The 27,978-nt window shown below is 30.3% G+C and overlaps 1 protein-coding gene across 1 annotated transcript in view; it reads left to right on the top strand.

The window, feature by feature from the left end:
* The window catches only part of LOC129219396 (myosin-VIIa-like), a 157,636-nt gene that overhangs the window by 67,554 nt on the left and 62,104 nt on the right, over positions 1-27,978 (top strand). Inside the window, exons 9-21 of the mRNA XM_054853784.1 lie at positions 1,333-1,486; positions 2,752-2,828; positions 4,359-4,618; positions 7,188-7,398; positions 7,519-7,654; positions 8,485-8,591; positions 8,673-8,810; positions 13,932-14,177; positions 16,624-16,803; positions 19,708-19,803; positions 19,886-20,008; positions 27,482-27,589; positions 27,693-27,824. Coding sequence (XP_054709759.1) covers positions 1,333-1,486; positions 2,752-2,828; positions 4,359-4,618; positions 7,188-7,398; positions 7,519-7,654; positions 8,485-8,591; positions 8,673-8,810; positions 13,932-14,177; positions 16,624-16,803; positions 19,708-19,803; positions 19,886-20,008; positions 27,482-27,589; positions 27,693-27,824 — 1,968 coding nt within the window. The remainder of the gene's footprint in view (positions 1-1,332; positions 1,487-2,751; positions 2,829-4,358; positions 4,619-7,187; positions 7,399-7,518; positions 7,655-8,484; positions 8,592-8,672; positions 8,811-13,931; positions 14,178-16,623; positions 16,804-19,707; positions 19,804-19,885; positions 20,009-27,481; positions 27,590-27,692; positions 27,825-27,978) is intronic.

The following is a 27,978-nucleotide window of genomic DNA, read 5'->3' as shown; positions in this document are numbered from 1 at the left end:
CACTCTTTCTTTCCCACATTCAGGTGTTTAATTTTGGTTATATGTTTCTAAATTTGTTTAAACTTATCTCTATTGTATATTAGATTTTCAAATTTTAGTGTTCATTTACATTCTAGTTTTGTCCCTTTCTAAATGATTAAACTTCTAATTTACTTTTTGGTGCATCTATACATAAAAAAGCAACTACTAGTAATGTTCATATACCATCTCTTAAGTGATGACGTTGCTACATTTTGAACTATTTTCTGGCTAGAGATTTCACTGTAATTTATTTTCATTGCTATAAAATAACTAATTCAAACTTTCATGTGATTACTGCCGACTATTTTTTGACATTAATTAATAGGCACATAGACAGCACAAATTTAATGCATGGGAATACAAATATGAAGACCAGCAGCAGGCTCTGGGCTCAGTTAGGCTGATCTTAGTCTGTTTATTAGTCCTCAATGAAGATGAATGATCCTCTTAAAGCTATCCACCCCTTTGCTCATTACCGCCACTTCCAGTAAGCTGTTCCAAGTGCCCACAACCTTACTAAAGTAGTAATTTTTCCTAATTTCCAGGTTAACCTGAGATTTTAAGAGTTTTAAAACAATGACCCTTTGTCCTGCTTTCTGTGCAAAAATTTTTCGCATTAACATCTTTCAGTTTGATAAATTTAAGCCACTGAATCATGTCCCCTTTGACTTTCTTTTGTTCCAGGTTATACACATTAAGCTTTTTAAGTCTATGATAAGCTGAATATGAAAGTCCCCTTACTAGTCTAGTAGCCCTTCTTTGAACTATTTCCAATAGAGAAATTTCTTTCCTGAGACCAGACCAAATCTTAATAAAATGAAATTGAAAAAATCTTACAAACAAGCCTTCATTTACATTGTTCAGTATAAAATTTTAATGATTTTATCTGTAGCTACTCTCCAACTAATTATTTTTTGTGAAAATAATTTAGTGATTTAAACAACAACAAAAATGATTTATCTTCCAATTAAAAAAAAATATGTACCCAGATTTTTTTCCATTTGTTGTTTGAAAAAAAAAAGTGCCTGCAATTAAAAAAAAAAAAACTATCTGTAAAATTTAATTTTTTAATAACTTAAGTTATTTGGGTAATAAATAGCTGTTGTGGGGCTCATGAATTTTTTGCTTTTTCTAATAGAATTAATTACCAGTGTAATAAACTAACCACTATCATTTCATAATTTAGTAACAGTTTTTCCTATTGCTATGAAGTGAGCTATTTGCAATTTAAGCTTTATAATATCTTTGTCTATGGAACTTGTGAGTCAAATCTTATTCTGATTCGATTTTTTCTTTTCCCAATCTTCATAGGGAGGCTGCATCACATGTGAAGGCAGAGATGATGCCACAGAATTTTCAGATATCCGTTCAGCTATGAAAGTTTTAATGTTTTCAGACCAAGAAATATGGGAAATTTTGAAAATTTTAAGTGCTTTACTTCACTTGGGCAACATAAAATATAAAGGTATAGTGCTGAAAATTGTTCCATTAAACATTTTTTATCCTCTCCTTGCCATGCTTATATAAATACTGAATGATGAAAATTTCTAGTATATTAGTATATAACTATAAGATGCTTTTTTCAAAGAATACTATCCTCTGATATTGATTATGTTTGAATGCCACTGAATGTGGTAAGATTCTTTGTATTTTAACTAATACAAAAGAGCAGAAATATACATTTACAGAATGTCGAGTGCCCAGCAGTGCAGCTGGAGGAAGTGGGTATAACCTTCCTCAGAACACTTGGTTTTAAGTCATATTACCAGTCATATCATGTTAACATAAATAACCATTATAAATGTACTTTTATAAATTTAATTATGAACAATATGTGTCAGAATTTTGCTGTGTGGTAAAAACAACGCAATTTCATGAAAATTCTCTGCAGAATCAATCTAATTGTTTGCATAAACATTTGCACATAGTAACTGAATAACTTCTACACTTATTTTTTGTTTAAGAAACTTAAATACAAATATCTGCCTAGTTGGATCTCATTAAGTTTCTGTTGTTTTCATTGTTTTGAAAGTAATGCTTGCTTAGAATTATTTTTTCTGGCAGACCTTATGTCTATTGATGAAAGTAATTAAATTTTATTTACTTTGAAGAAGGTAATTCTCTTAGAATATTTTTTTTCTCCCATCTCTTATTTTGTTTTGTATTTCTTTTTCCTCAATTTGCAGTCTCATTTTTGTTCAACTCTTTATTGCATAATATTTTTCAACCCTAAAAATGAAACTGAAAGGAAGAACTGAATTTTCTAGGAACAACAATTGCACCAATAACCTATTGAGTTGCAACTTCCTGTTTCAGTTGACAATGAGCTTTGGTGGCTATGTTACAAGGGTTAAACACGGTTTTCTTTTTGTCAAAATCTTTTCAGAAGGGCAATTTCTCAGTTGTTTAGCTTTTGAACTTAAATTGCCATTTTGTGTAGTTTTTAATACAATTTTTTTTTCTTTTTTTTGTGCAGTTAGCATAAACTAAAAAAATAGATCTGAATCATAGCTTGCTATTGAAAATCTCATCCAATTTATTAAAGCTCGTTCAGTTTCTTAGAATCAAAGATCCAGAACTTGTCCATTGTAGTATAAATGATAGTATCTGTTTACACTATTTTCATAATGGAACATCAGTAAATTGGTGTATATGTATAATTTTTAATTGTTTTCATTTGTGCTGTTACTGATTTTTTCAGTTAAAAATTTGTTCACTTTCCTTTTTCAGGAACTATTATTGACAATCTTGATGCAACAGAAATAATAAATGCTGGAAGTGTAAATAGTTCTGCTCGATTACTTGAGGTACTTTTTTTTCTTCTTTGATTACTTCCTTTTTGTTTCATTTGAGAAACATTGCTTATGCATTTTGTATATCTAAATAATTATGAAAAGTTTGATCATGTAATGAAATCAAATACTCATAATAAAGACATCTTTTTTTAAAAATGTTTTTTCAAAAATATTTTGAACTTGAATGTACCCTTTTTGGAGTTTTAAGTATTAACCTATTCTGCTTACAAGAATCTCATTCCTTAGGGCAATAATGAAAAAAGTTCAATTAAAAAGCAATAGAAAGAGTTAAATTATATGTATAATGGTAAGTCAAAAATTACTTACACTTTTCATTCTACAACTTTCTTAAACTAAGATAGGTGTACAACAGAATAGTCCCCACCTTTAGCAATGCACTTGGTCCAGCAAGCCACAAGTTTCCATATGCCTTCCTGGTAGAAGGTTTTCGTTTGGTCATGAAGCCACTTTTGAACTATTTTTTTTTCCCATATCTGAGGCAAATTGATGACCCCTCAAATCTTCCTTGAGCGGTGCGAAGAGATGAAAGTCTGAGGGAGCAAGATCTGGGCTGTAGGGAGGGTGTTTCAGGGTCTCAAAGCACAACTTGTTGATAGTTTCTATGGTATGATTGTGTGCGGCTGTGCGTTGTCTTGCAACAGCAAAATTTTCTTTGAGAGTAGACCACGTTGTTTGTTTTGAATCGCTGACTTCAGCGATTCAAAATGAATGATGTGGTTATTGGTGAACAAAAATCTGACCACAACTGGTTGCTCCACTATGGTGCAATCTGGTAATGGAGCTCACATGTTTATGCTGTTGTAGCTACACAATAACTGATGCAATCATGATTAAATTCTGCACACGCTACCACACACTTGCCAACTCAATGCATGTTTATATCACAACATATTAGTTTCAAAATTGCTTTCGTTTTGTAGAATGATAAAAGAACTCTTAAAAAGTCAAGAACCGTCAATATTTAAGATAGTTTTGTGCAAGTTATTTCATGATGAAATTTTATTGTTTAAAAGTTTTAAAGATTTTATTGCACAATATTAACATATACTTAAATAGATGTCTAAAATGCAATAGTAAAATGATTTTGATTAAATAATTAGTACTCTTTTTTTCAGAGCTTATTTTTCTTCATATAAAAATTGCTATGTAATTCACTATTTTTGCAGCCTCTATAAATATAAGCTTTTTTCTTTCATATTTTCTATGAATACAATAGGATTCCTGTTATAATGTGTGGATTGCAGGACATATTTGGCACCTTTGTTATAATATAAAAGAAAATTGCAACTTGTTTTCACCTAATGTAACTTGTAACAGTAGTGGTACAGTGCAGTACTGAGTGACATTGAAATAAATGTCATTATTAATTTTGAATAATTAAAAGACAATGGTGTGCCAATAGCAGAATGTTGAGAAAATAACATAAAATGTTAATTAAATGTAAACATAATAATGAAAATTAACAGCAAAATATTCGTATGAATTTAAATAGGGTGTACTAATTTAATGTTTTTCTTTTAGGTTAACAGTTTGCATCTTATAGATGCTTTAACAACTCGTACCATTTTTGCTCATGGTGATGCAGTTGTTTCCAATATGAGCACAACACAAGCTATTGATGTCCGTGATGCATTTGTAAAAGGCATTTATGGAAGAATGTTCGTGTGGATTGTAAATAAAATAAATTCTGCAATTTATAAGCCAAAACACTCTGCTAGTTATTACAGAACATCCATTGGAGTTCTTGACATCTTCGGTTTTGAAAATTTTGCTGTAAATAGGTAAGCATATTTATTTTTCCAAAATGTGATGTATGATTAAGGTTAATGCACATTTTTTGATAGATCTATGATTTAAAAAATAATGAACCATATAACTGTTTGAATAAGATGATTTTTATTTAAAACAGTTTACTCACATTAAGTTTTGTTATTTTTGTTATTGGTTAAAGAAATTTTGCTGAAATGTCTTTAAAATGAATGTTTGAACCTTTTAAGGATAGATACAACCTAAACCAAACATTAAAAAATTAAAATAAAATAAAAATAAGAAACTGGGAAGAAAAACATGATTTTTTTTCTACCTTTGAAAAGTTCCTTGAATTAAAAATTGTTTAGTATGTAGTATGAATCAAATTTGTCACTTTGTGGTTAAGCACCATTGTGTGTGGTATATGTATGCAAATGGGATGACCTCACGACTGACATTTGCACCTCATTGGTGGTACATGAAAGACTTGGGCCAATCAAGGGTCACGCTATGTCTGCAAAGGTGAGGCGTAATCTGAGAGAGAAATGAGTAAAAATGAAGTGGTGGAAAAACTGCTCCCCCCCAAGGTCTTAGTGCCAAAATATGCTAAACATGATATTTTCAGCTATTGAGTTGTTATTAGTACTCAGTCAGTAAATTTGTGGGGTTAAATCTGGAAAATGAATATTTCTGCATTCTAAAATTTCCTTTAACGAAATTTGTCGAAAGTTCATGAAGATTACATAAAAGACTATCTCATTTTTTATTGTTAAGCCTGATACCATGCTTACTGAGCAAATAACTGGAATTTATTATTGTTTGCTTTGATCTTACTTAAATATGCTAATTGACTAGCAGAGTAAAATTTCTTTTTACACTTCTGTTGTGTAGTTGTCAAATGGAAGAAAATCTGTTAGTAGTGTTAAAATAATAAATTTTAAGAACAAAGACAGAGTGGTGCATATATTATGATTTAAACTTCCAGCATAAGTTATTTTAAAGTGTATAACTTAGCTTTTTTTTTTACTTAATCAATTTTTGATTAAAATATTAAAATTTCCTATTTTTTTATAGCTAAACATGAAGGTAATATGTGATTCACTCTGTCACAAATTGATGTACGATGTGTTGATGATAGATACTAAGGTTTTCAGTTTCAAAACTTAATTAAATGTAGATTTTCTAGGAAAAAGTAGTGCAAATTATCATTGTAGCATTATTTCTGTAATTATCATGCATATTTTATTAATTGCTACTTAAAAAAGAAAGTATGAATATTTGGACAGCTCAAATTCACATGCTCTTAGAGGATTCTTTTAGTCTGTGCACACAACAAGAACAAATCATTAAATATTAATGCTGCATGCTTTAAAGAAAGGCATCATATTCTTAACTAAATATGCATTTGCAAAGAAATTTCTAGAATTTTTCATTGCACCAGCACCACCACGTAATGCAAACAGCTGTTCAATCATTAATTGAATATTGGTGCTGGCTGTTGTTAAAATTCATTTATTCATTATCATCATTTACTTGTGTATAATACAATAATGTCTGTAATGTTTTTAATTCGTTCCTAATTTTACTTCTTTTCATGAACTTTCTTTCTTCAACATAGTAATTATTGCATGCAATAAGTGGTTATTGTTTGGGAAAAAGCTCTACAGCTAAACACTAAATATGTAGCTTGGAAATTCTTTGAATCTCATTTTAATTTGTTAATTACCTGTTATCTGTTTCATGAGTTTCTATGATTATATATATTAAAAAAAATTACCTTTATTTTGGTGTTGGAAGATGGTGATGATCAATTGAGGCAGTGAGAAGCAAGGGAATGTAGTGGACATTTTCAAGTTTTGAGTAGAACATGTTTAACAATAATTTCCTAGGTAGGCTTTTGTTAATTTTTTTTCTAAATCATGCTATACAGCAGCACCTACCAGGGCTACTATTACTATCTCTTGCCCCAAGACAGAGGAAAGGTTCACCTACCGTTTGTATTGGTTTGCTCCAATTTTTAAAATTTGCGACTTACATCCCTTTGCTTCTCACTGCCTCAATTGTCAGTTGATCTACATCTTTGTGTTCATTTATTGTAAATTAAGGTTACTTTTACATGCCATGAATCATTGATGATATTTTAAATTTAATCTATAGTTTCATCATTTGAGCAGCATTAACTTTGTTCAAATATTAAAATTCTAAGAAATTTCTTGCAATACAAAAACTTAAAACATAGAGAGAAAAGGCGGTAGCAGGGGGGGGGAGCAGAAGGGCTAATTTTCTATGTCTTTCAACATGAAATAGCTAGAAATCTGGGTTCAGTTTTTAACACATGCTTCATTCTTATTTCTGTAGTATTTATTCAAATTATATTTTGAAACTGTTATTGAGAGCATGTAACTTTTATTTAAGGTTAAAAATAATTAAAATTTACTAAAATAAGGAATGAGTTTTGAAAACCTTAGATATATTTTCTTATGAGTTATTAAAAAATGAGGAATTAATCTTTGTTTTTGCATGTCTGTATGCATCAGTTTTTTATTTCATGTTTATATGAAGCCAGTATTTTTATTTTCAATTTTATTTTTATACTTTCAGTTTTGAACAGTTTTGTATTAATTATGCGAATGAAAATTTGCAACAATTTTTTGTGCGTCATATATTTAAATTGGAACAAGAGGAATACAATCTTGAAGCAATCAACTGGCAGCATATTGAGTTTGTAGATAATCAAGAAGCCCTAGATTTAATTGCAGTAAAACCAATGAACATTATGGCATTAATTGATGAAGAAAGCAAATTTCCCAAGGTAAATTGTTAAATGTGGAAAGCAAAATAAAAATATGTTAAAGCATTTTTTCTAAATTCACAATAAATGGTTGTACAAAAATGGCAATCTTATTGTACTATTTGTTCTTCAAATTTTTAGGGAACTGACCAGACTTTGCTGAATAAGTTACACAAGATGCATGGTAGCAATAAAAACTATTTAAAACCAAAATCTGATATTAATACATCATTTGGACTAAACCATTTTGCTGGTGTAGTATTTTATGACACAAGAGGTAATTATTTTTATTATCATTTACAATCCTCAATTATTTGTCTCAATAGAGTTTGGTCTCCTTTAAAAGTGAATCCATGATATATTTTAATTTTTACCTTACTGCATTTGCTATAATTTACCTTAAATAACATTATTTTTGAGTCTTGAGTATTCATATCTGCTTTAAATACCTGCATGATTAAAGTAATAGGGCGCAAAAGATATGTATTGGTAATTAAGTGGTTTGAGAAAGAAGATCACAGTGCTTGAAGAAAAGGTATACTTTAGTGCACTGATAAATGATTCAAATTTTCTTACTGAATACCTTTTATCAAGCTGAGATAGAACAAAAATTAAAAGGGGAAAAACAGAAAGGATGTGTGAATCAGATTGCAGTACTTTAAAATCTCTTGAATTTGAAAAATATACTACCTAAGAAGCTTGGCTTATATCTTAGATGGAATGTAAATTTGCATTTCTTCAAATTTAAAGAAATGTCTTGAAATAAAACACAGTTCCTAAAATAATTTCTCAGTATCATTTCAAAATAAATTGTTTTAAGGTTGCAAAAATAGAAAGCAAGATATGTGTAAATGCAACATTATTTCAAGCTCTAAAAATAATTTATTTAGTTTAGCATTTTTTAAGATAAATTTATTACACATGAAGAGCATTTATACATAATTAGTTCATATTTATTTCAACTCTTTAAATCAGCATAAAAACAAAAGCCAATATAATTTTGTAAAATACTTCTATGAAATGTAATCAAGAATTAGACTTTAATACTCTTTTTTTTCTGTTTGCTTAGTTATGCATACTAAATACTCATCAAACTTTTTTATCCAGGATTTCTAGAAAAGAATCGGGACACATTTAGTGCAGATCTTATACAGCTTATACAAGTTTCCAATAATAAATTTTTGCAAAACTTATTTGTTCATGAAATAGGCATGGTAAGCATATGAACTTTTTCATAGATTCTGTTATTAATATAAGTAAAACATATACTTTCTGACTTATATTATGTGTTGTAGGGTACTGATACAAGGAAAAAAACTCCCACGTTAAGTGCACAGTTCAAGAGATCTTTGGATTCATTGATGAGAACCCTCAGTCAATGTCACCCATTTTTCATACGATGTATAAAGCCAAATGAATTGAAGAAACCTATGGTAAATTAACTATTAAATGCTTTCCCTTCTATTGATAAACGTATATAGCCTTATTGTGTTTATGAAATATTAGTTAAAGTAACTGTTGGATACCCTACTAAAATTTTGAAATATGGTATGAGTTCTGGAGAGTTGTACACCATTTAACAGTCTCAGAGGGTCTTAGTCAGCAGAATAAGACCACTTGGATTGTCCTGCCAGAGCACCATTGGTATCACCATCCTCATCCTGGAGGATCCCTGGCTCTAGGTTTTTATTGACAGCATCAAACTATTCTTTTCTGGCTTCAAAGTGGTCACCTTAAATCAATGAAAATTTCCAAGGGATCCAAGAGCTTTGAAATTTGTTCCACCTGTTCTTTTGAGCATACTTCACCAGAAGACATTCTTACGTGCCTGGGGCTCTAGAAACAGGATTTAGCTGATGATCCTTCAACAGTGTTGGATTTTTTGAAGGTGTAGGATATCATGGACCTGGTCTAGCACTGCTGGCCAACAGGGCCTGACTAACTAAAAGTGAGGCCCTAGGCACGCAGTAATTCGGAGGCTTCTTGAGGACTCTAGCAGAGGTTTGGCATGTGTGGGGCCTGCCAGAATGCATATTTAGGGCCTCTTTGTCTATCAAACTGCAAAACATTTATCAAGTGCATTTATGAATCCTCTTCTATTCCCCTGATAATTGCGACATGGTAAATTCGCTGCAAAAGTTCTCCTTTGGGGAAGTTTTTTTTTCTCCTATTAACAATTCATTAATTTTTTAATGGTTTTAAAAACATATATTTTTTACATAGTTGTAATATCATGCATAATTCTTTAAGAAATTTGGGGCCCCAGGCCTAGGCCTAGTCTGCCTGTGCGTTGATCCGGCCCTGCTGGCCAACTGGGGCATGCAACAACGACAATACAGTTTGGATAGATGATTCTCAACTGATGGTCCGGTGGACCAGCAACCAGTCCGCAGAAAAATTTGATCAGTCTTTTGAGATTTTACTTCTTAAAAAAATTTCCTTTCTCTGTAAATAAATAAATAAATGAAACCATGATAATAAAAAACAAATACAGTATATGACATCTTTTACTGATAATGATTAATTTTTGCTGTTTTCTATGATTTTTCAGCAGTGTTAATATTTTCTGTATAATTATTACAATTTATTAATTACTAATCTAATTCTTAATGTTTAAATATTTTTTGTAACTGTTTTTTCACAATAAGGAAAGTTTTATTTAGTTTATTCTTTTTATACTATATATTGTGAAAAAGGAAAACAGTCTTTAGTCGTTGGCAAAAATTTTTCATCAGTATTTAAGTCCTCGAGTTGAATTTTTTGTTTGAAGGAAAGAAGAAAAGAAAGTTGAGGAAAAATTCTCACTGGTTCGTTAAAAAAATACACATGTTTTTAACAATCCGCCGTGCAAAGTTTTGCAAAAAAAAAAAAAGCATCATCTGTCCGTGAAATTTTTTCAAAAGCTCCTTTTCAAAGCTTCGGTCCGCGGGTCAAAAAAGTTGAGAAACGCTGGTCTAGATAATTTAAATCTGTCATTTTGCTTTGGCTTTTATGAATATCAGATTTGTAGTTAAGAAATATATATGCAAAGACAAAATATATTTTTAAGTTATTATTCTTCTCTTTGACCTTACAGCTTTGTGGGAGCCCCTAGCCTGTTGCACAATTTTGTTCTACACAACTCTGCAGGTTTCTTTATCTTCTAGTACATCATCCTTTCATCTTTTTTTTTTGTGTGTGGGGGGGATGGGTGGAGGAGAATGACACATGATGGTAAGCCATGTTCCCAAAGGTGTGCAGCTTTGTTTCAAGATGTTTTTAATTCTTCACTATCTTTTTAATTTTTCTATTAGAGCCTCTTACGCTCTGTGGTAGAAGCTTACTACCAAACGGCACGACCTTGAGGGTCACGGATTTATACAAAATCCTAGATATAGGTTACTTCCCACTAGGTATGAGCCCAGGTAAAGCGGTTTGACTGCATAGGCCCTAGTTCGGCTGCAACAGGGGTTCAAAGTTGATAATTGGGACCCAGATTTGCAATGGAGTTTCCTTCAGAATCGCCATTTTTACCCAGGTTCTGCTATTGTACTACAGTATGAGCCATTTGCATTCACTTACCTTTGAAATATTTACGTTGAATACTAATTTTTAATAAGTGGTTCTCAAATTTAAATTGGACACTACTTTTAATTTCAATAACTTGAATGCCAAAATAACATAGTTACAGGATGTTTATAGTTTGTAAATGAAACTAATTATTTTTATTTTATATTAATTCTCTGCTAGTAAAAAGTATTTATCGTTTGCTAATGAAAACATTTACTTTAACTGGATATTCATCGTCTGTTATCAGATGTTCTATAATAGGCAAAAAGTAGGAGAAGAGAAAAAGCTCTAATTCATTGCACTTGGCACATTAAAAAAAAAGCATAAATACAATTGTTTTGACTTTTCAAGTAACTTAAATAACGCCGATAAAAAATAGGTGCTCTCTCTTCTACTCGTTGTATGAACAAAAGATGCCAAATGTATTGGGACATAGAACATAGTCAGTAAATTACCACCCATTAGCCAGGGCTAAAGCAAAAATACGTGAAATACACCGCCAGCTCAGTCATTTTCAGCCGAGGACTGCAGTTTCGTGCTTATTAGCACTCATCAGCCCGGCATAGGAAAGTGACTGAGCTGGAGATGGAAAACCAATTAAGGAAGCCAGAACCATTGCTTCGGTCACTCGTCTGGTCTGCTAATTCTATATTAGCTACCAGTTTGTTTCGCACTCTTGGCTTCCTTAACAAGTTTTCCATCTCCAGCTCAGTCACTTTCCTGTGCCGGGCTGATGAGTGCTAATAAGCACGAAACTGCAGTCCTCGGCTGGAAATGACTGAGCTGGCAGTGTATTTCACGTATAGAAACATAGTGTCAAAATCTGAAATTTCAAAGGTAATGCTATTGCATTTCTGGACCAAACTAACAACTTTAAAGCCTCCAGGCAGCCAAATTAGGCCCTATGAAGTCAAACTCATTTACCTGGGCTCATATCTAATGGGAATGAACCTATATCTAGAATTTTGTTCAAATCCATGACCCTCAAGGTTGTGCCGTTTGGTCGTTAGTCTTCTAAGCCCAAGGTCGTGGGTTCGATTTCCATCAGTGCCCTGGGTGTCATTTCTATCTCTTGTGTTGTAAATCCTACATTTGTGTCTAAAGGCAAGGCACTTTGTATGCAGTTCTCTATGTATGTGAAGCTATTTAACCTCTGTATTGATAAATAAATAATTCATCAATTATTTTGTATTCTTTCTTTATGCCATAACCTTGTAAGACATAAGGATGTTATAAATCTGACAATATTTTAGATCTTTTCTAGCTCTTAGATTGTCTAAATTCTTAAGAGGGTATTCTACTCTAGAGGTTTGATTTCAAGGTGATTTTACAAGCATAATAAAAAAAATTAAAACAGCAACCATTTTTATTTCCATTTTTATCAGGTTTTTTTATTGATACTTTAAAGGTGTAACAATGCATAATAGTTGAAAAAAATTCAAAATTGAAGCTGGTGGAGGCCGGCAAAGTGAGAACCCTAAAAGAAGGGGGGGGGGATTCTCCTGGTTGACACGATTCCAATCCTGCTGGTGATTTGAAGCATTAGATTAAGGTTAATTCTTATTAAAGAAGGATGTGGAATTATCTGGACACATTGCCGAATTGAAAAAGAGATTTTTTTTTTTGCACAGAATGGCTTCTTTTTGAAAAAAAAAAGTAAAAGGTTTTGGCACCTTTTTTCAACTTTGGTATAATTTTTTAAATAATTAAGAAAAAAACCCTTCTTGGAGATATTTTTGATAGTATGAAGAAAATGTGTACGAAGTTTCAAGTAAATCAGTGCATTAGAACTTGAGATATCTTGTCAATTGTATTGGAAAAATAGTTTCGAGAAGAATGCATTTGAAGTGTACAGTCTCATTTCGGGCAGTCTAAGTGGTTTAATGTTATTTTATACGTGCATTTTCTCAATCAGCCATCCCTGCCTAAAACAATGTTCCTTTCTCTACTTCAAAAGCTACATTTTTGGCAAATCTTTCAGCCATAAGAACAGTTCTGTCTTCTTTTGAAGCTTCGGGAGCTCATACCTCGCACGGTTTAATACATCGTTGATCTCGTTTGCTGACTTTTCTTCATCTATTTGGATGAAAATTACTTCCTTTTTGACTTTTTTAAAATCAATTTTTTACTAAAAATTTGAGTTTAACGGTGAAGAAATACACAGTACACAACAGGCTTACAGAACTTCCAAGATGCTCGTTTGTCAGGTATATATTGAGAGCAAATTAATTTCTTTTAACAAAATTAATTATACCTCCAAAAATAATTTGAATTTCCCTAAATCCTCTCAGAAGCTTAGTCTTTAAGGTTATTTTAAAAGTCTTTACAGTTCTAAAAAGGTTATTTTAGAAACTTATTATTAAAGGGTTTTTTCTTAACTTTGAAAATATGAAGAAAACAGAAATCGATTTTTTTTGAATATCTTGACTAGAATATCCCTTAATCTGTCATTCACCTGAACAGACCCTACATTTTTTCTCAGATCAAAGAAAATAAGCTTTTACAACAGATAACCTTTTTTATAATCAAAAAAGATAAACTTTTATCTTTATTAGTCTGATTATGGTTTTATGCAAGTACATAATTTTAATTATATTGAACGTAATTTATTTTTAACTAAATAGTGTAATAAATATACTAATGCTGATTTCCTTAAAATGTCCCCACAAAGATTTCTTCTGAATTTTTGAATTGTTGTTGACTGTGTTTCACAATCTATTTTTAAGTAATTAAACTGGCTGTACAAATGAAAGCAGTATTAAAAATATATGTTTTTTCCTGGAAATATTGTAATTGGATGACTGTTTTAACATGACTATTTCAAGATAAGACATTTCTTATCTTTTTTCTAAAAAAAAAAAAAAAAAAAAAAACCTGGTATAACTTAAAACAAAGTGCTCTAAAAAGAGCAAACTGAGTTCAGTCTTATTTATTTGTGACATGATTGGGTTAAAATAAACATATTGAAAACATCCTATTGATTTCTACTTGTTTTTCTTTTATAGATGTTTGACAGAGAGTTATGTTGCAAACAGCTACGGTATTCAGGCATGATGGAAACCATTCGAATTAGACGTGCTGGTTATCCTATACGGCACACTTTTAAAGAATTTGTGGAAAGATACAGATTTCTTATTCCAGGGGTTGGACCAGCTCATAAAATAGACTGTAAATCTGCATGTATCAAAATTTGCTCCATTGTACTTGGCAAAACAGATTATCAACTTGGTAGAACTAAAGTGTTTTTGAAGGTTTGTCTTTTTTGATCTTTTTTTATTTTATTTTTATTTTATTTATTTATTTATTTATTTTTTTGATTCATTGACTACAATTTGCAACTAATTGTTCTCAGTGATAGTGTTTCTAAGTTTTCTTAATTTTTATTGTAGAGTTATTTGAAATATTAAAACTACACTGCTTTTTGACTGAGAGGCTGTCCATAAATGTCACTTTTTTCAACATATTTCCCCCCTTCATTACAAAGGGTCATGCTACTCCCTCCCCTTGTCACACTTGATGCTATATTTACAAGCATACTGCTGAAAAAAGGTTTTTATTTCATCCAAATTGTGTGATGTTGCACTTCTTGTTACCCCCTCTGTGCCCCTTGTCACAATTTAATGAGCTTCCAGCCCCATTAAAGCATTACATCATTTGTGGACAACCACTGAATAAAACAAAATTTAATCAAGTTTCTTACTTCACTGCTTTTGCATATTAACAGAAATCAATTGCTGCAGAATGAAAACGTTTTTTTCTGAACCAATGGATTCAATAAAATATCGCAGAAGGCTCAAAATACTTGCCACCTGAATTTTTTGTCTTTGGCAGGTTGATTTCAACTGTGTCAAAGCAATTTAACAAACATTTCTACAATTTCTCCTCTATTTTTTTTTCAGATGTTTTATCAAGCTATCTGTTTTATTATTTTATTTTTAATTACCATAGGACAGATACTCAAGTGCAAATTTGAATATTCTAAACATTTGGTAATAATAATTGAAAAATACATAGTTTTATGATCATAATTGTGCATTTTATCAATTTAACATTAACTTAATTTGCAATAAATGACAAATCATAATTCATACATTTAAGATGTGGTGGTCTTTTTTCTACTTGATTTAATATTTTGTAAGGAAGATGTGCAGATGTTGCTATGTTGTATAGTACAATGTTACACAATAAGGTATGTGACATTGGAAAAATGTCATGTACCTCCTTTTTTTAAACTCTCAAGCCAGTTGTGAAAGCTATTTTATCTGCATGCATATTGAGAATCATTTATTTCTATCTTCACTTGAAACATAAAAATCCTTGAATATGTGTAGTGTAGTTTGTACCTAACTTCTTGGTTGGATTGTACGGGAGACATTTTAGTCTTTAGCCATGAACTATTTCTTAACATGGATTATCATTTGAATCTTCCAAAGTATGAAAATGTACCCTGTGGAAAGAAATAAAAAGTGCAGCTGTTGCATTTTAAATCTTCAACTCTTTAATGATTTAGGTTCTTAAAAACATTTTTCTCAGTCTCCTTTTCTGCTGCAAACTTTTCATGTGTTTTGAGGATAGAAGTAATTTTTGTCACATAAGTATCATCCTCAGTCATACAAACCATTAATTTTATTAGCTCATCTCAAAATATTTAGCAGAATTGCTGCTTTCGAATCTTTGTCAGGTTTTTTTGTTTTAAATGTCTTTTGGATTGACTAAAAAAAAAATTAAATACTTTTATTTTGATAGGTGCCTAAATCGTCAGTTTAAAATTTTGAATTAAAATTTTCAGTTCAATGATTACATAATTTTAGTTCAAAATTTTAGCTTTTGGTATGTCTTTTTAAATATTCACCAACTTTTAGTTCTTTTTCCAATTGAGATTTTTTTTCTCGCTAATTCCTATTTAGTTTCAATATCTTTTTCTTCTCAATTCTTAGCATATTTGCCTGTAAAGTATTAGGAAGATTGAACTCCACATTACTCTTGTTAGTTTTTGAATTTTCTAGCATTTTTTTTGCCAATAGTTTTTCCATTAAGAGTAACCTTTAAACAAAACTTCTCAGTGTAAAGTTATAACTTTTGAAAGTTTTCAATGTGCCGTGTTGATCACTATGAAAATCAAAATCAACAAAATTCCCCAGAATCAAGTCTTTTAAATAACAGCACCAAATATATTCCAGGTATTTTAATACATTAAAAAAACATTGTGATTGGGTGAATTTCTGCACAAATGGCATAACCTGGAATCATTGTTTCAAGCTTTTCAAATTCTAGTTAATCATGAAATTCGGAAAAGTTCCTAGCTTAACACAGTTGTAGATATTTGTAATTACTTACCAAAAATAGCTATTACTTAGAATCTGATGAATAGTTTTAAGAGGAATCTTGATCATCTTTGAGGCTTGATAAATTGACTAGGACCTAGCTAGGTTTGTGCCATAGCTTGTTGCTGGTCTAGACACACAAAATATGTAAACAAATCAGTTACCTGAAGTCTGAAAATTATTCAGTCCCAAGCAATGCATATTTGAGAAAGTTGGCTGTTGATGAGATAGGTTAATGAAATTTGAAATTTATTTTCTATAATATTAACCTAATGAAAAGTTCTAGGCATTAAGCTTTCATTTTTTCATGCTTATGTGTATTTTTTATGTTTGTATAATCATATATGTTTACTGAGTGCATTGTATTTTTTAGGATGCTCATGATTTATTTTTGGAACAAGAGCGTGATAGAGTTCTCACAAAGAAAATTCTTATCTTGCAAAAAGCTATACGTGGATGGTATTACAGAAGACGTTTCCTTCGTATGCGGAAAAGTGCTATAATTGTACAAAGGTTTTGGAGAGGTTACATACAAAAACAGCATTACAATTATGTATGTTCATTTATTTTTTAATTTTCTTGGATTTTTGTGTTTTCATTAGGGATATATGTTTTATATAATCTTTTCTTTATTGCTTAAACCTCAAGCAAAAAAAAAAAAAAAAAAACTTGAAGCAACTTTTAATGTTATCTTTTTCAATCTCTCATACAGAAAATGCCATTTATTGGTTTATGGGATATTTCAAACAAGCTTCTGTAATGTTATTATTTATTTTACTAATTTTTACTGCAGATTGATTTGGTTCTTATCTGTCTTTAACCGCTGGGAAATTATTTATTTTCCTTCCTTACTATTTTTTTTTTCAATTTTTTTTACATTTATCATTATCTTAGTAAATTGCTAGAAATATTTATAAAATGTCATTTACAAAAATTGTTAATTGTTCTTATTAAACAAGGTGTATACCCACCTGGAAAACATGGAAACCTGGGAAAAGTCAGGAAAATTTACTTATATATGCAGAAAACCTGGATTTTTTAAAAAATTGTAACTAGTTTCAAAAGATGTTTTCCTTTTTTACAGTTTAGTAAAATAAATGTGGTCAGAAATTCATGCAACGAGAAATTACTAAAACAAAATATTTCTTTCCTTAAACCAGTTCTTCAACCCCTCCTTTTGTTCTCTAGTTTTGCACATTTCAGTTTCCCTTGGGGGTTGAGAAGTTTACATCCCCTTAGCAATGGTATTTAAGTTGCTTCTGCAACTACCAATGAAAAACTTTAGTTTTCCCATTCTAGTTATAGATTAGCTCTTCAAAGTGAGGGTAAACTAGTTCATAGATTATTGTTTAATTTCAGTGCTTAAGTGTTTGTGTAGTTCTTAATCTCTGTAGTGGGTTTTTTAATTTATGTTTAAATGCTTTGAAACAATATCTCTTGAATCAGAGCTGAATAAACTGTAAAAATGTCCCCAAAGAAAAGTTTTTCCTCTGAAATTTTGTTGGATTTGGTGGGTAGAAAGCTTTGCTGTTGCACAAAGGGCTTTAGACATTTTGCCACATTAGGCATTTTATCTTTGTTCAAAAGGCAGAAGTTGCAAATACTGAACCGAATACAAATACATATGACAAAGTAAAATCAATGTTGAAGTGTGGTGCACTTTTGGAAGCAAAACTGTTTTTTTTTCATTTTGGTGGCATCAGAATTGCAAGGTTTTTTAATAAGATTCCAAGCTGGTAAACCAATGGACACTTTCCCCTGTGAAGAGATGTATTTGATGTTTAACAATTTAATGAAGCAATTTCTTAAAATTTATCGAAGTTTCCCAAAAAACAAAGTTATAAGGATACATGGATGTAATAGATTGAAATTTATATTAAACAGTAATATAAATGTAACATGTATAAAATGTCACATAAGCACAGCCAACCATTAAAAAAATAGCGAAAATGGCTTAGTAGTAGTAACCATTAAAAAAGCATCTGGAAATATTTTGTTTGGTGTATTGAAAACCTGGAAAAGTCAGGGAAGTTGAACATTTTTTTGGAGTAGACATCCTGATGTCTAATTTATTTTTGTATGTTCACAAAGTCCATCTTAAATGTGTTTCACATGTTGAATTGGTTGTTCTTTTAAAGTTGTTCAAGGAAAGAGATCAATGCATAATAGGGTACCATAATTTTTTATTCCTTCCACCCCCTCCCCCACCAAAAAAAAAAAAAGGTTAACAGATGAGTAAAATTATTCTTGTAATTTTCAGAAGTTATTTCCTGACAAGCACACATGATTCTACAATATTAAGAAGCTTCCCATAGTTTGATTTGTCATATACTAGGGATGTCTCAAAAGTTCGTAAACACTTGCAAAAAATTTAAATTTTACTTGGCAAGCAATAACCAAAATAATATATTTTTTTCCAAAATGCTAAAAATTCCATTTTTTTGCAAGTGTTTAGGAACTTTTGGTAAAACTTAGTTATAGCATAGTCAGATTTTAAATGATTGTTGTAAAAATAATAATTTCCTGACTGTAAGAAAATTGGTTTTAATCCTTTTCTAATTTTATATTCTAAAAAAATCTCTTACACAGAGAGGTTTTTTTTTCGGTATTTTTGGTAACCAGATTTAAGGACTTTTTTCTTTATCATTTCATAGCTTTCATAATGAGGTATTTTTTGTACTGCAGATAAATATTTGGCCTTTTATCAAATTTCATATACTGTCTCTAATATTTCTTACTAAATGTTTTCCATGTAAGGTCTTACAAAATTTTATGTGTTCATGCTCATTCATCAGCAGTATCTGGTAGCGAGCATAGTTTTTACTTTTTTGGAAATCTTGTTTGCTACTTCTTCTTTCCGAAAGCCCTAGGTTTATTCAAAAGTTTTAAAATTGATAGGTTGTTTTGAATTTGTAATCAGTGGTTTCAATTAAAATATTTGTAATGGTTTGAAGCAGAGAACTATGTTTGAGTTCATTTTACATAAAATATGAAAGCACTATCTAAATTTTAGAAATAAAACTAGACTTTTTCACTGTAGCTTTTTTGCATTTGGCCTTTTACCGCCTTTAAGTTAAACTTCTTATCTCTCAATGGTAAGTTCAGTAGTTAATGTAAAAGTATTCTAACTTATATTCATGAATGTAATATGAGCTGTAAATGTGTAATGAGCTCAGCTTAAAATCTTAATTAAAATCTCGTTCAAGTGCCCAGTCTTTCTATATAAACGTTATCCTTAGTGGATTATGATTTTCCCTTTCTGCTTAGAATATTTTCAAATTATAGGATAAGAATGTGTGTTTCAGAAAAGATGCAGTACTCATCTTTGAGTCCGTACTTGTTCATATGAACAATGAGAAACTTTTATTATTTTTTCTACTATTATTTTCTCATCTTGTGATAAATTATATTTTCAAACTATTCAAATCGTTGAAGTATTTTGTATTTCCCTATTTAGATGAGAACTGGATTCCAGAGGTTGCAAGCACTTATTAGATCAAGAATATTATCTCATCGGTTTAAACATCTTAGAGGGCATATTGTAACATTACAGGTGTGTTGTGGTTCTTTTTTTATTCTTTGTCTTTGTACCGACTACCATATCTTAGTTTCAATGTTTGTTTCTTGTTTTGCAGTCAAGATGTAGAGGCTTTTTAATTAGAAGAGAGCATATGAAGAAACGATGGGCTATAACAAAAATTCAAGCTTTTGTGCGGCGAGTAGTTGCTCAAAGAAGATACAAGAAGCTTAAAATTCAGGTTGTTAAACTTGATTTTCTTTTATTTTTCAGAGTATCATATTAATGGGAATTAAATATCATGACTGTTAGTTTAGTCACATGAAATATTGCTTATGAATGAAATGAAATCAAAATTTGAAAATTTTGCTTTACATGTGTAGTTATAATCTTCTTAATGCTAAAAATATCACTTCTCAAAGTATCTGTAATTTTTAAAATTTTTATGAAGGGAATGTTTTGATTTAAGTATTCTTGATTTATTTATTCTCAATCTGGGCGTCTTAATAAATCAGGATTTCAAGTTTAGTCAGCAGTGCAGCATTGCAAATAGCAAAGCCAACAGAATGTTTTAGTTTATCAATGGATCTATTTCAAACAAATCTAAGAAGGTTTTTTTTTGCTTTTATATAAGAGTTTGGTAAGACCTCATTTGGATTATGCTGTTCAGTTTTGGTCTCCTTATCTCAGGAAAGATATTTCTTTATTGGAAAGGATTCAAAGAAGGACTACTAGACTAGTAAAGAAACTTTCAGATTTAGATTATGATACCATATTTAAAAGTCTTAATATGTATAACCTGAAGTAAAGGAGAGTCAGAGGGGACATGATTCAGTTGTTTAAATTTTTCAAAATGAAAATGGATTAAATTTTTTCACTTAAGGCAGGACAAGGGGTCATTGTTTTAAGCTATTCAAATCTCTGGCTAACCTGGAAATTAGGAAAAACCACTACTTTAGTAGGGTTGTGGGCACTTGGAACACCTTATCGGAAGAGGTGGTAATGAGCAAGTGAGTGGATAGCTTTGAGAGTGCCATTGATCTTCATTGGGTACTAATAAACCGTCTAGGATCAGCATTTGTATTTAAGAGTTCGTCCCCATTGAGGCATAAATTTTTACTGCCACAGAAATCAGCTTAATTAAATTGTTTTGAAATTCAATTTAAATATGCTCTTTTTTAATATACTTAGAAGTGTTTAGAGGAAGTAATATATTTAAATGAACATAAGTACACTCTATGATCATAATGAATTTTTATTGAATAATAGTGGCAGATGTTATTTGGATATTTGATGTATACCAACTTGATCATTGGTGCTCAAGATCATTCGTGTATAGCCAATGTCTTTCTTTTTCTGGTGTCTTAGACCATAATCAATGTAGTGAAAACCACATAAAGCCTTTAAAAAAATGTTTCAATCATAGAGAAAAGTTACAATTACCAAAAAAGCATAAAATAAAATAACGAGTTTAAAACTTATTCTGTCTGCAATTTCAAGAGAAAATACTTCTTTTAAAATCATTAATGCAAGTGTAATAGAAGGGACATTAAACAATCCCAGAAAGTCATGGAGAAAGTAAGCGAATTTCAGACCTGAGAAAGTCATGGAAAATTAGTTTTGTCATTAAAAGTCATGGACATTGATTTAAATTGATGGGAAATAATCCTGGGAAGAGAGAAAGTAATAGGAGCTAAAAGAGCAATGGAAATGTTATCTGATTTAGCAGTACTTCGTATAAAGCTATTAAAATTGGAAAATTGAACATAAAAATCTGAATTTTGAAATCCAATTGCATCTGCTTCTGCAACAGCCACTCACCTTTTTTGCAATGTGATTTCGTCACTAATTTTGAATTTACTGTTATTTTCGACACTTCTTATATATATATATATATATATATATATATATATATATATATATATATATATATATATATATATATATATATATATATATATGAAACACTATCATATACTGTATTTGTAACCTGGGCAATTCAATCAGATTGAACATCACAACTCAGTTCAATAGGCCCCATAGGCAGCTCTATGATACTGGTAGACGATAAGTTTAATAGCAATATAAAATTGAACAAGAAAGAACAAAAATTTGAAAAAATCCCAAAATACCCTGGGGCATCATCAGGGGGTTACTCCCCATGGGTAGGGAGAAAAACCATGAGATGTTTCATGAGTGCTGCTGGCAAAATTGCCTAAAAAAGCAGCACTAATACCCTGACATCTCACAAAACAAGCAATAGGGGTTACCGAAAGTCCAGAATATAAGCATGACAAGAATTAAATTGAACATTTACAAACCAAAAATACAAGCTTTACAGAAAGTTAATTAGAACAATTTCATAACTAATTTAAACTACAAGAGAAAAATCACAATTGAACACAATATCAAAGAAAGAACATGTAACAAACAAATCCATGGAAAAAACAAAATGACATACCGCTTCTCTTCCGTAAGCTTGCAAATGAAATTTTCTGTAAGATGCTCTGGATATTAGTTCTTAGTTAAGTTAGCAGTTAAATTTTGAATCGCTGTCTTCAAATTTATTTTATTATTGCTTAAATTTTGTATTTTTGAGAATTACTTATACAATGGTTCAAATTTCTACAGACAGATCAAGGGGATGCCAATGGGTACATCTTTTTCTAGTGCATTTGCCAATATCTTTTTGCATTCTTACGAATCTATTTTTTTTTAAAATAACAGTGTAGAAGCTTTTAGATATATAGATGACATCATCATTTTTTACAACAATGATTTTCACAATTTATGTAAAGAAATTTACCCAAATGAACTACTGCTAAAACAGACAAATAAGGAGGAGTCAGTTAATTTCCTAGATCTCAACATTCAACTAAATAAAAAAGATCCCAGTGTAGCTTTGTATGATAAACGTAACGATTTTGATTTTAAAGTATCTTCTTTAATTCATTTTCACAGTTGTGTTAGTAAAAAAGTGTTCAAGAATATGATTATCTCGGAAATTACTAGTTCTAAAAACATCTGCAATAATAAAACAAATTTGAAGACAGCAATTCAAAATTTAACTGCTACCTTAACTGAGAACCAATATCCAGAGCATCTTACGGAAAATTTCATTTGCATGCTTATGGAAGAGATGCAGTAGGTCATTTTGTCTGTTCCATGGATTTGTTTGTAACATGTTCTTTCTTTTGATATTGTGTTCAACTGTGATTTTTTCTCTTGTAGTTTAAATTAGTTATGAAATTGTTCTGATTAACTTTCTGTAAAGCTTGTATTTTTGGTTTGTAAATGTTCAATTTAATTACTTCTTGTCATGCTTATATTCTGGACTTTCGTTAACCCCCTATTGCTTATTTTGTGAGATGTCGGAGTACTAGTGCTGCTTTTTTAGGCAATTTTGCCAGCAGCACTCATGAAACATCTCATGGTTTTTTCCCTACCATTGGGAAGTAATCCACTGATGAGGCCCCTGGGTATTTTGGGATTTTTTCAAATTTTTTTCTTTTTTGTTCAATTTTACATTGCTATTAAAGATATATATATATATATATATATCTTAATATATAAAAATCTTCTGTGCGGACGTTTGTCACCATAACGCTTTTAAACGACTGGACCGATTTTGATCAAATTTTTTGTGTGTAATTAAGTTGTGGCAAGCATGGTTTCGAAGCGCGATGAATCGAACCAGAACTGTTTTTGTTAATTAATTAATTAATTTAAACATTGGATGGTTATGTCTCCCAAATGATTAATATTTATTTCAACCTATTGTTGAGCGAGAACTGAAATAAATATTTAACCCATTGCCAAAGGACAATAAGAAAGCCAGCTTGCCTTTTGTAATGAAATTTCCCACTAAAGTAAAGTACTGTGATATGTCAAATGAGAATAGATAAAACGTAGAGAGAGAGTGAAGCCTTCATTTCTTAAAAGCAACGATTTTAGTTCCCGTGATATATTTTAAAGTAAAGTACTGGAAAGTTCACGCAAAACGTGTGTTCTGTCGTTGTAATTGAAAAATATGACCGGATCGGTGCTTTAGGTTTTCCTAACCAAATGATCAGAAAGTACCGTACCAAGCAAAATTTGTTTCTCGGCTGAAATCCATCTGAGTTTTGGCATCAATATCAAGAATACTTTAAGGATTATCTAACTAATCAGTACATTATTAAAGAAAAAGATGACGAAATTTAAAGACAAAACAAATTTTATTTTCGTCCAGATAAATTACAACAGGGTAGTTCTGTACACAAAAGATCAGTGCAGTCGTGGAAGATCCTTATCTTTGGTGGAAAGAATAAATTAGGCAATATATGAAGTTTAAAAAGTTTTCGTTCAAAAGATCGGACCGCTAATCGGTCGGAGTTGGCTTCGCTCACTGATCGGCTGGGTTACAGTAACGTGGCAGCTTGGCGACTTCAACTATAAACAATAGAGTTGCGTGATCATTTGTTTACATTTTAGAGCTACTGTTAATGTAATTTATTGTATTTTTTGTTTATTTGGCGAAATATTTCAAATTGCAAAGAATTGTTTTTCATTTTTAAAGAGTGTTTAGTCATTTTAGTTGAAGAATGTGTTTATTTTACATCGAGAGGGGGAGATGGGGATGAGTAATTTTCCCTCATTCAGAGAACTGTTTTTACCTTGATCATTTTTCTAAACGATATCCTTTCGATTGCTTTATTCTTTTTCATATGAGGGATGTTGCAGCGGGATTTCCCGTTTGTTCTAGATCAGTAGTTAGATTTTTACACTTAATATCTGAGGATGCTTTTAATCCTTTGAGAATGGGTGAAGAAACAAAGCATCAAGTACGGGAGAAAACATAGTTAACAAAACAACTGCTCAGTGGGCATTAGATAAATCAAGTTGTAATAAATATGTGCATTCTGGCACCATAGCAGCTTAAACCATTTTTTTACTTATTTTTTTTCAACAGAACGGTTCAAACACTTGATAGTTTATTGAATTTTTTTAACTTTTCAATTTACAAAGTTTGAACAGAACGACGTCTGTAGGGTCCTGTAGTATATATATATATATTTTCGTTTCTGCAATGTACACTGATATTTTTTCAATCACAAGTAAATGCTTTTTACTGATACATGACTTGCACGATCTTGATTATGCCATGCTTGCTCAAAAAGTGTAATTCTATTGCGTCTGAATTCGTTTCAACCACTTGTAATAAAATATTATTAAATTATCAGAGTTGTATCTTAATTTGTTGAAAGTTTTTAGAAAATAAAGAAGTTTTGTGAGGCAATAGAATACATAAATAGAGGAATTCTGACACTCTGAAAGCAGTGGTGTCCAACTTACGGCCCATGAAGCTGATCCATGTGACCTACTGTTGTATTTAGTGTCAGGAATCGAAAAATATTCTAGAATTTCCGAAACTAATTTATTTATTTGCAATTGAAAATGTGTCAATAAGTAAACAATTGCATTTGGTTCTGAAGACTGAATGATCCATTTTGTAAATATCTGGCTTAGAAAATTGAATATACTGAAAAACATGGCTTTACTTTAAGGAACCAGAGTACTAAGTTTCATGGATAATTCGATGCAATGTTGACACCAAATGGCAACATTTTTTGTAGTAACTTTATTGAAACTTATTTATGACTCATTTAGCCTTTGTCTTGTTCATTATCACTCTGCCCTATTTATTAAATATAAGACATTTAAACATCAGCCTTTCTCATTTTTCTTACTTTACTTAAAATTTAGTGTTTGTAATAAACACTGATATTTTTTCAATCACAAGTAAATGCTTCGATGATTAAGTAGCATTCTAATAAAAGTTTTGCTAACATCCATTGCTGAAAAATGTCTAGTTTGATATTAAATAGTACTTTTCTCTTTGTATAACAAGGTCATTAAAATCTTTAGGTTTCAATATCTCCTCTACTTAAAATTCTGAATATTTGCCGTTGAAATTTAGTTCTTAAGTAAGCATGCTTTGTCAGAGGCTGATAACTGAATTTTTTTTTTTTCATATTTTACTTTTACATAGTATTTCACACTATTTATGATGCCTCAAAAAAATCTGCCTATTTGGGTCATTTTCACAGAAATGATCATTTTCTTACTCTTGTGATAATTTACGAAAGTTTTTTGACTCATAATACATATTATTAAGGATTTAAATGCGTTTTGGAATAGATTTTAACAAGATACTTAAAGAAAAAATTTCAATATTTTATTTCAAATATCTTTAATGTGAGTCTAAAGTAACCAAATGTTATTATCTCACCCGTCCCCACTGTCAGTAAAAAATAAGCAAAAAGTATTTCTAAGTAAACAAACAATAAGTTCACATTTTCGTGTTTTTTATTTCAAAATATTGAATGATTTAAGTAAAGAAAATCATTTAAAAATTAAATTTTCATTAAACATTATTTTAAAGTTTATCCATAGCAGGTAATGTCATTCCCTCATAGCAATCAGTTTCCTTCCCAGAATCTCCAAGAATTTTTTTTTTGACATAATGTTTAGTAATTTAGATGTGGCAAGCCAGAAAAATGTTGTAGCATATTTGTGTCTGTAAGTTGTTGGATTTTTTCTTTTTTTGAAGCTATAATCTATATGAAAGCATAAAACTAGATAAGGTTTTATGCATCTGCCATTCAAACATATCTGTTTTCACAGTAAATAAAATAAAATAATGCATGAAAACTGAATGATCAAAAGTTACTTCTTTGTTTGAGAATACCTGCCATTCAAACATATCTGTTTTCAGAGTAAATAAAATAAAATAATGCATGAAAACTGAATGATCAAAAGTTACTTCTTTGTTTGAGAATATTTGCATGCAAATTAAGTCAAATATCAGTTAGGCATAACTGCTAAACTAAATTTTAAGAAATTCATCTTTCTTTCACTTGTGAAGGAATGATGCTAAGTGAGGGTGTAATGCTGAGGGTATAATGCTGTTCAAAAATATTTATATTTTGAAAGACCAATATTTTTTTAATAAAGCCATTACATTATATCTATATTTATTAAAGGTTTCATTTAATTCTTTCCACTTTAATTTTTCTGAACTTAATAAGCTCAAAATAATTGTTTTACTGTTTTTGCGAGAATGACCAATATAATATCTAAAGTTCATTACATTAATAGACTTGTCATAGAAAATGATGTGGAAAAGAATAAATCAAAATTATTAATTTGAATGAATGATATATTAAGTTAGCACATAATGAATTAAACTTTTCTTATTACTTTTATTAATCCTTGTTTGGACTAATTTTTTTGCAAAAAATTTCTCTTCACTCGATATAAATCAAGCCCTTTTTTCCTCTATAAAATTGGAAGTTCTGCCAATTTTCACATGTTTTAATCAAAAGCCCTAGCTATTAAAAAACTTAGTTTTTAACCATGTATATGATTTTTTACTGCATCTTTTTTAAAATGTGACATTTATTCTTAGTAATGCTTTTTTTTTTAATGAAGTCAGAAAATAGGTTTTAATTATAGTTCAGGTTCAATTTATTTTTCCTCAAGTAGTGTTTAAAAATTAACTTTGTTGCAATCTCTGGGTTTTGTGTCAGTCAGTTTTAACACATTAGACTGAACTATGACTATGTATTTATTTATTTTTTCCTATTTGTCTTTTGATCCTGTTGATTTGTAGAAGTTTTAAACTTTGTTCAAAACAGTTTCTTGTTGAGTAATGTTTGTGATCATATTCTAGAATCGTCATCGCTTGGAAGCATTGAGAATGCGAGATCAGGAGGAGGCTTATTTAAGAAAACAAATGAATCCCAAAAAGGCTAAAGAAATAGCAGAACAAAAATATAGGGTATATGTTTCTTTCCAAATGTGTATAGGCTGTATTTTTTTTAATTACTTATAAAAATGTTTAATTTTTGAGTAAACTAACTTGTGCTATTTTATTTAAACAGGAGCGACTTCAAGAACTAGAAGTTCGACTTCGTGAAGAAGAAGTTGCCGAAAGAATGAATATCGAACATAAAAAAGCAGTCATTATTGATGCATTCAATCGACAAGAAGAGCAACTTGATGATTCAAAATTAGTAAGTATTCCAAAGAATTAATTGCATAATATTGAATTGTACAATTGCACTAACATATGCTATGCATTTGAATGAAAGATTAGGTGCTCACATGTGTTTTAATTTTTAGGATTTGATGAATAGTTGTTAGCTTGTATAATAATTTGTATAACTT

Source organism: Uloborus diversus, chromosome 3 (genome assembly GCF_026930045.1).
Source record: "Uloborus diversus isolate 005 chromosome 3, Udiv.v.3.1, whole genome shotgun sequence".
Lineage (NCBI taxonomy): Eukaryota > Metazoa > Arthropoda > Arachnida > Araneae > Uloboridae > Uloborus > Uloborus diversus.
This window is presented reverse-complemented; position numbering and strand designations above follow the sequence as displayed.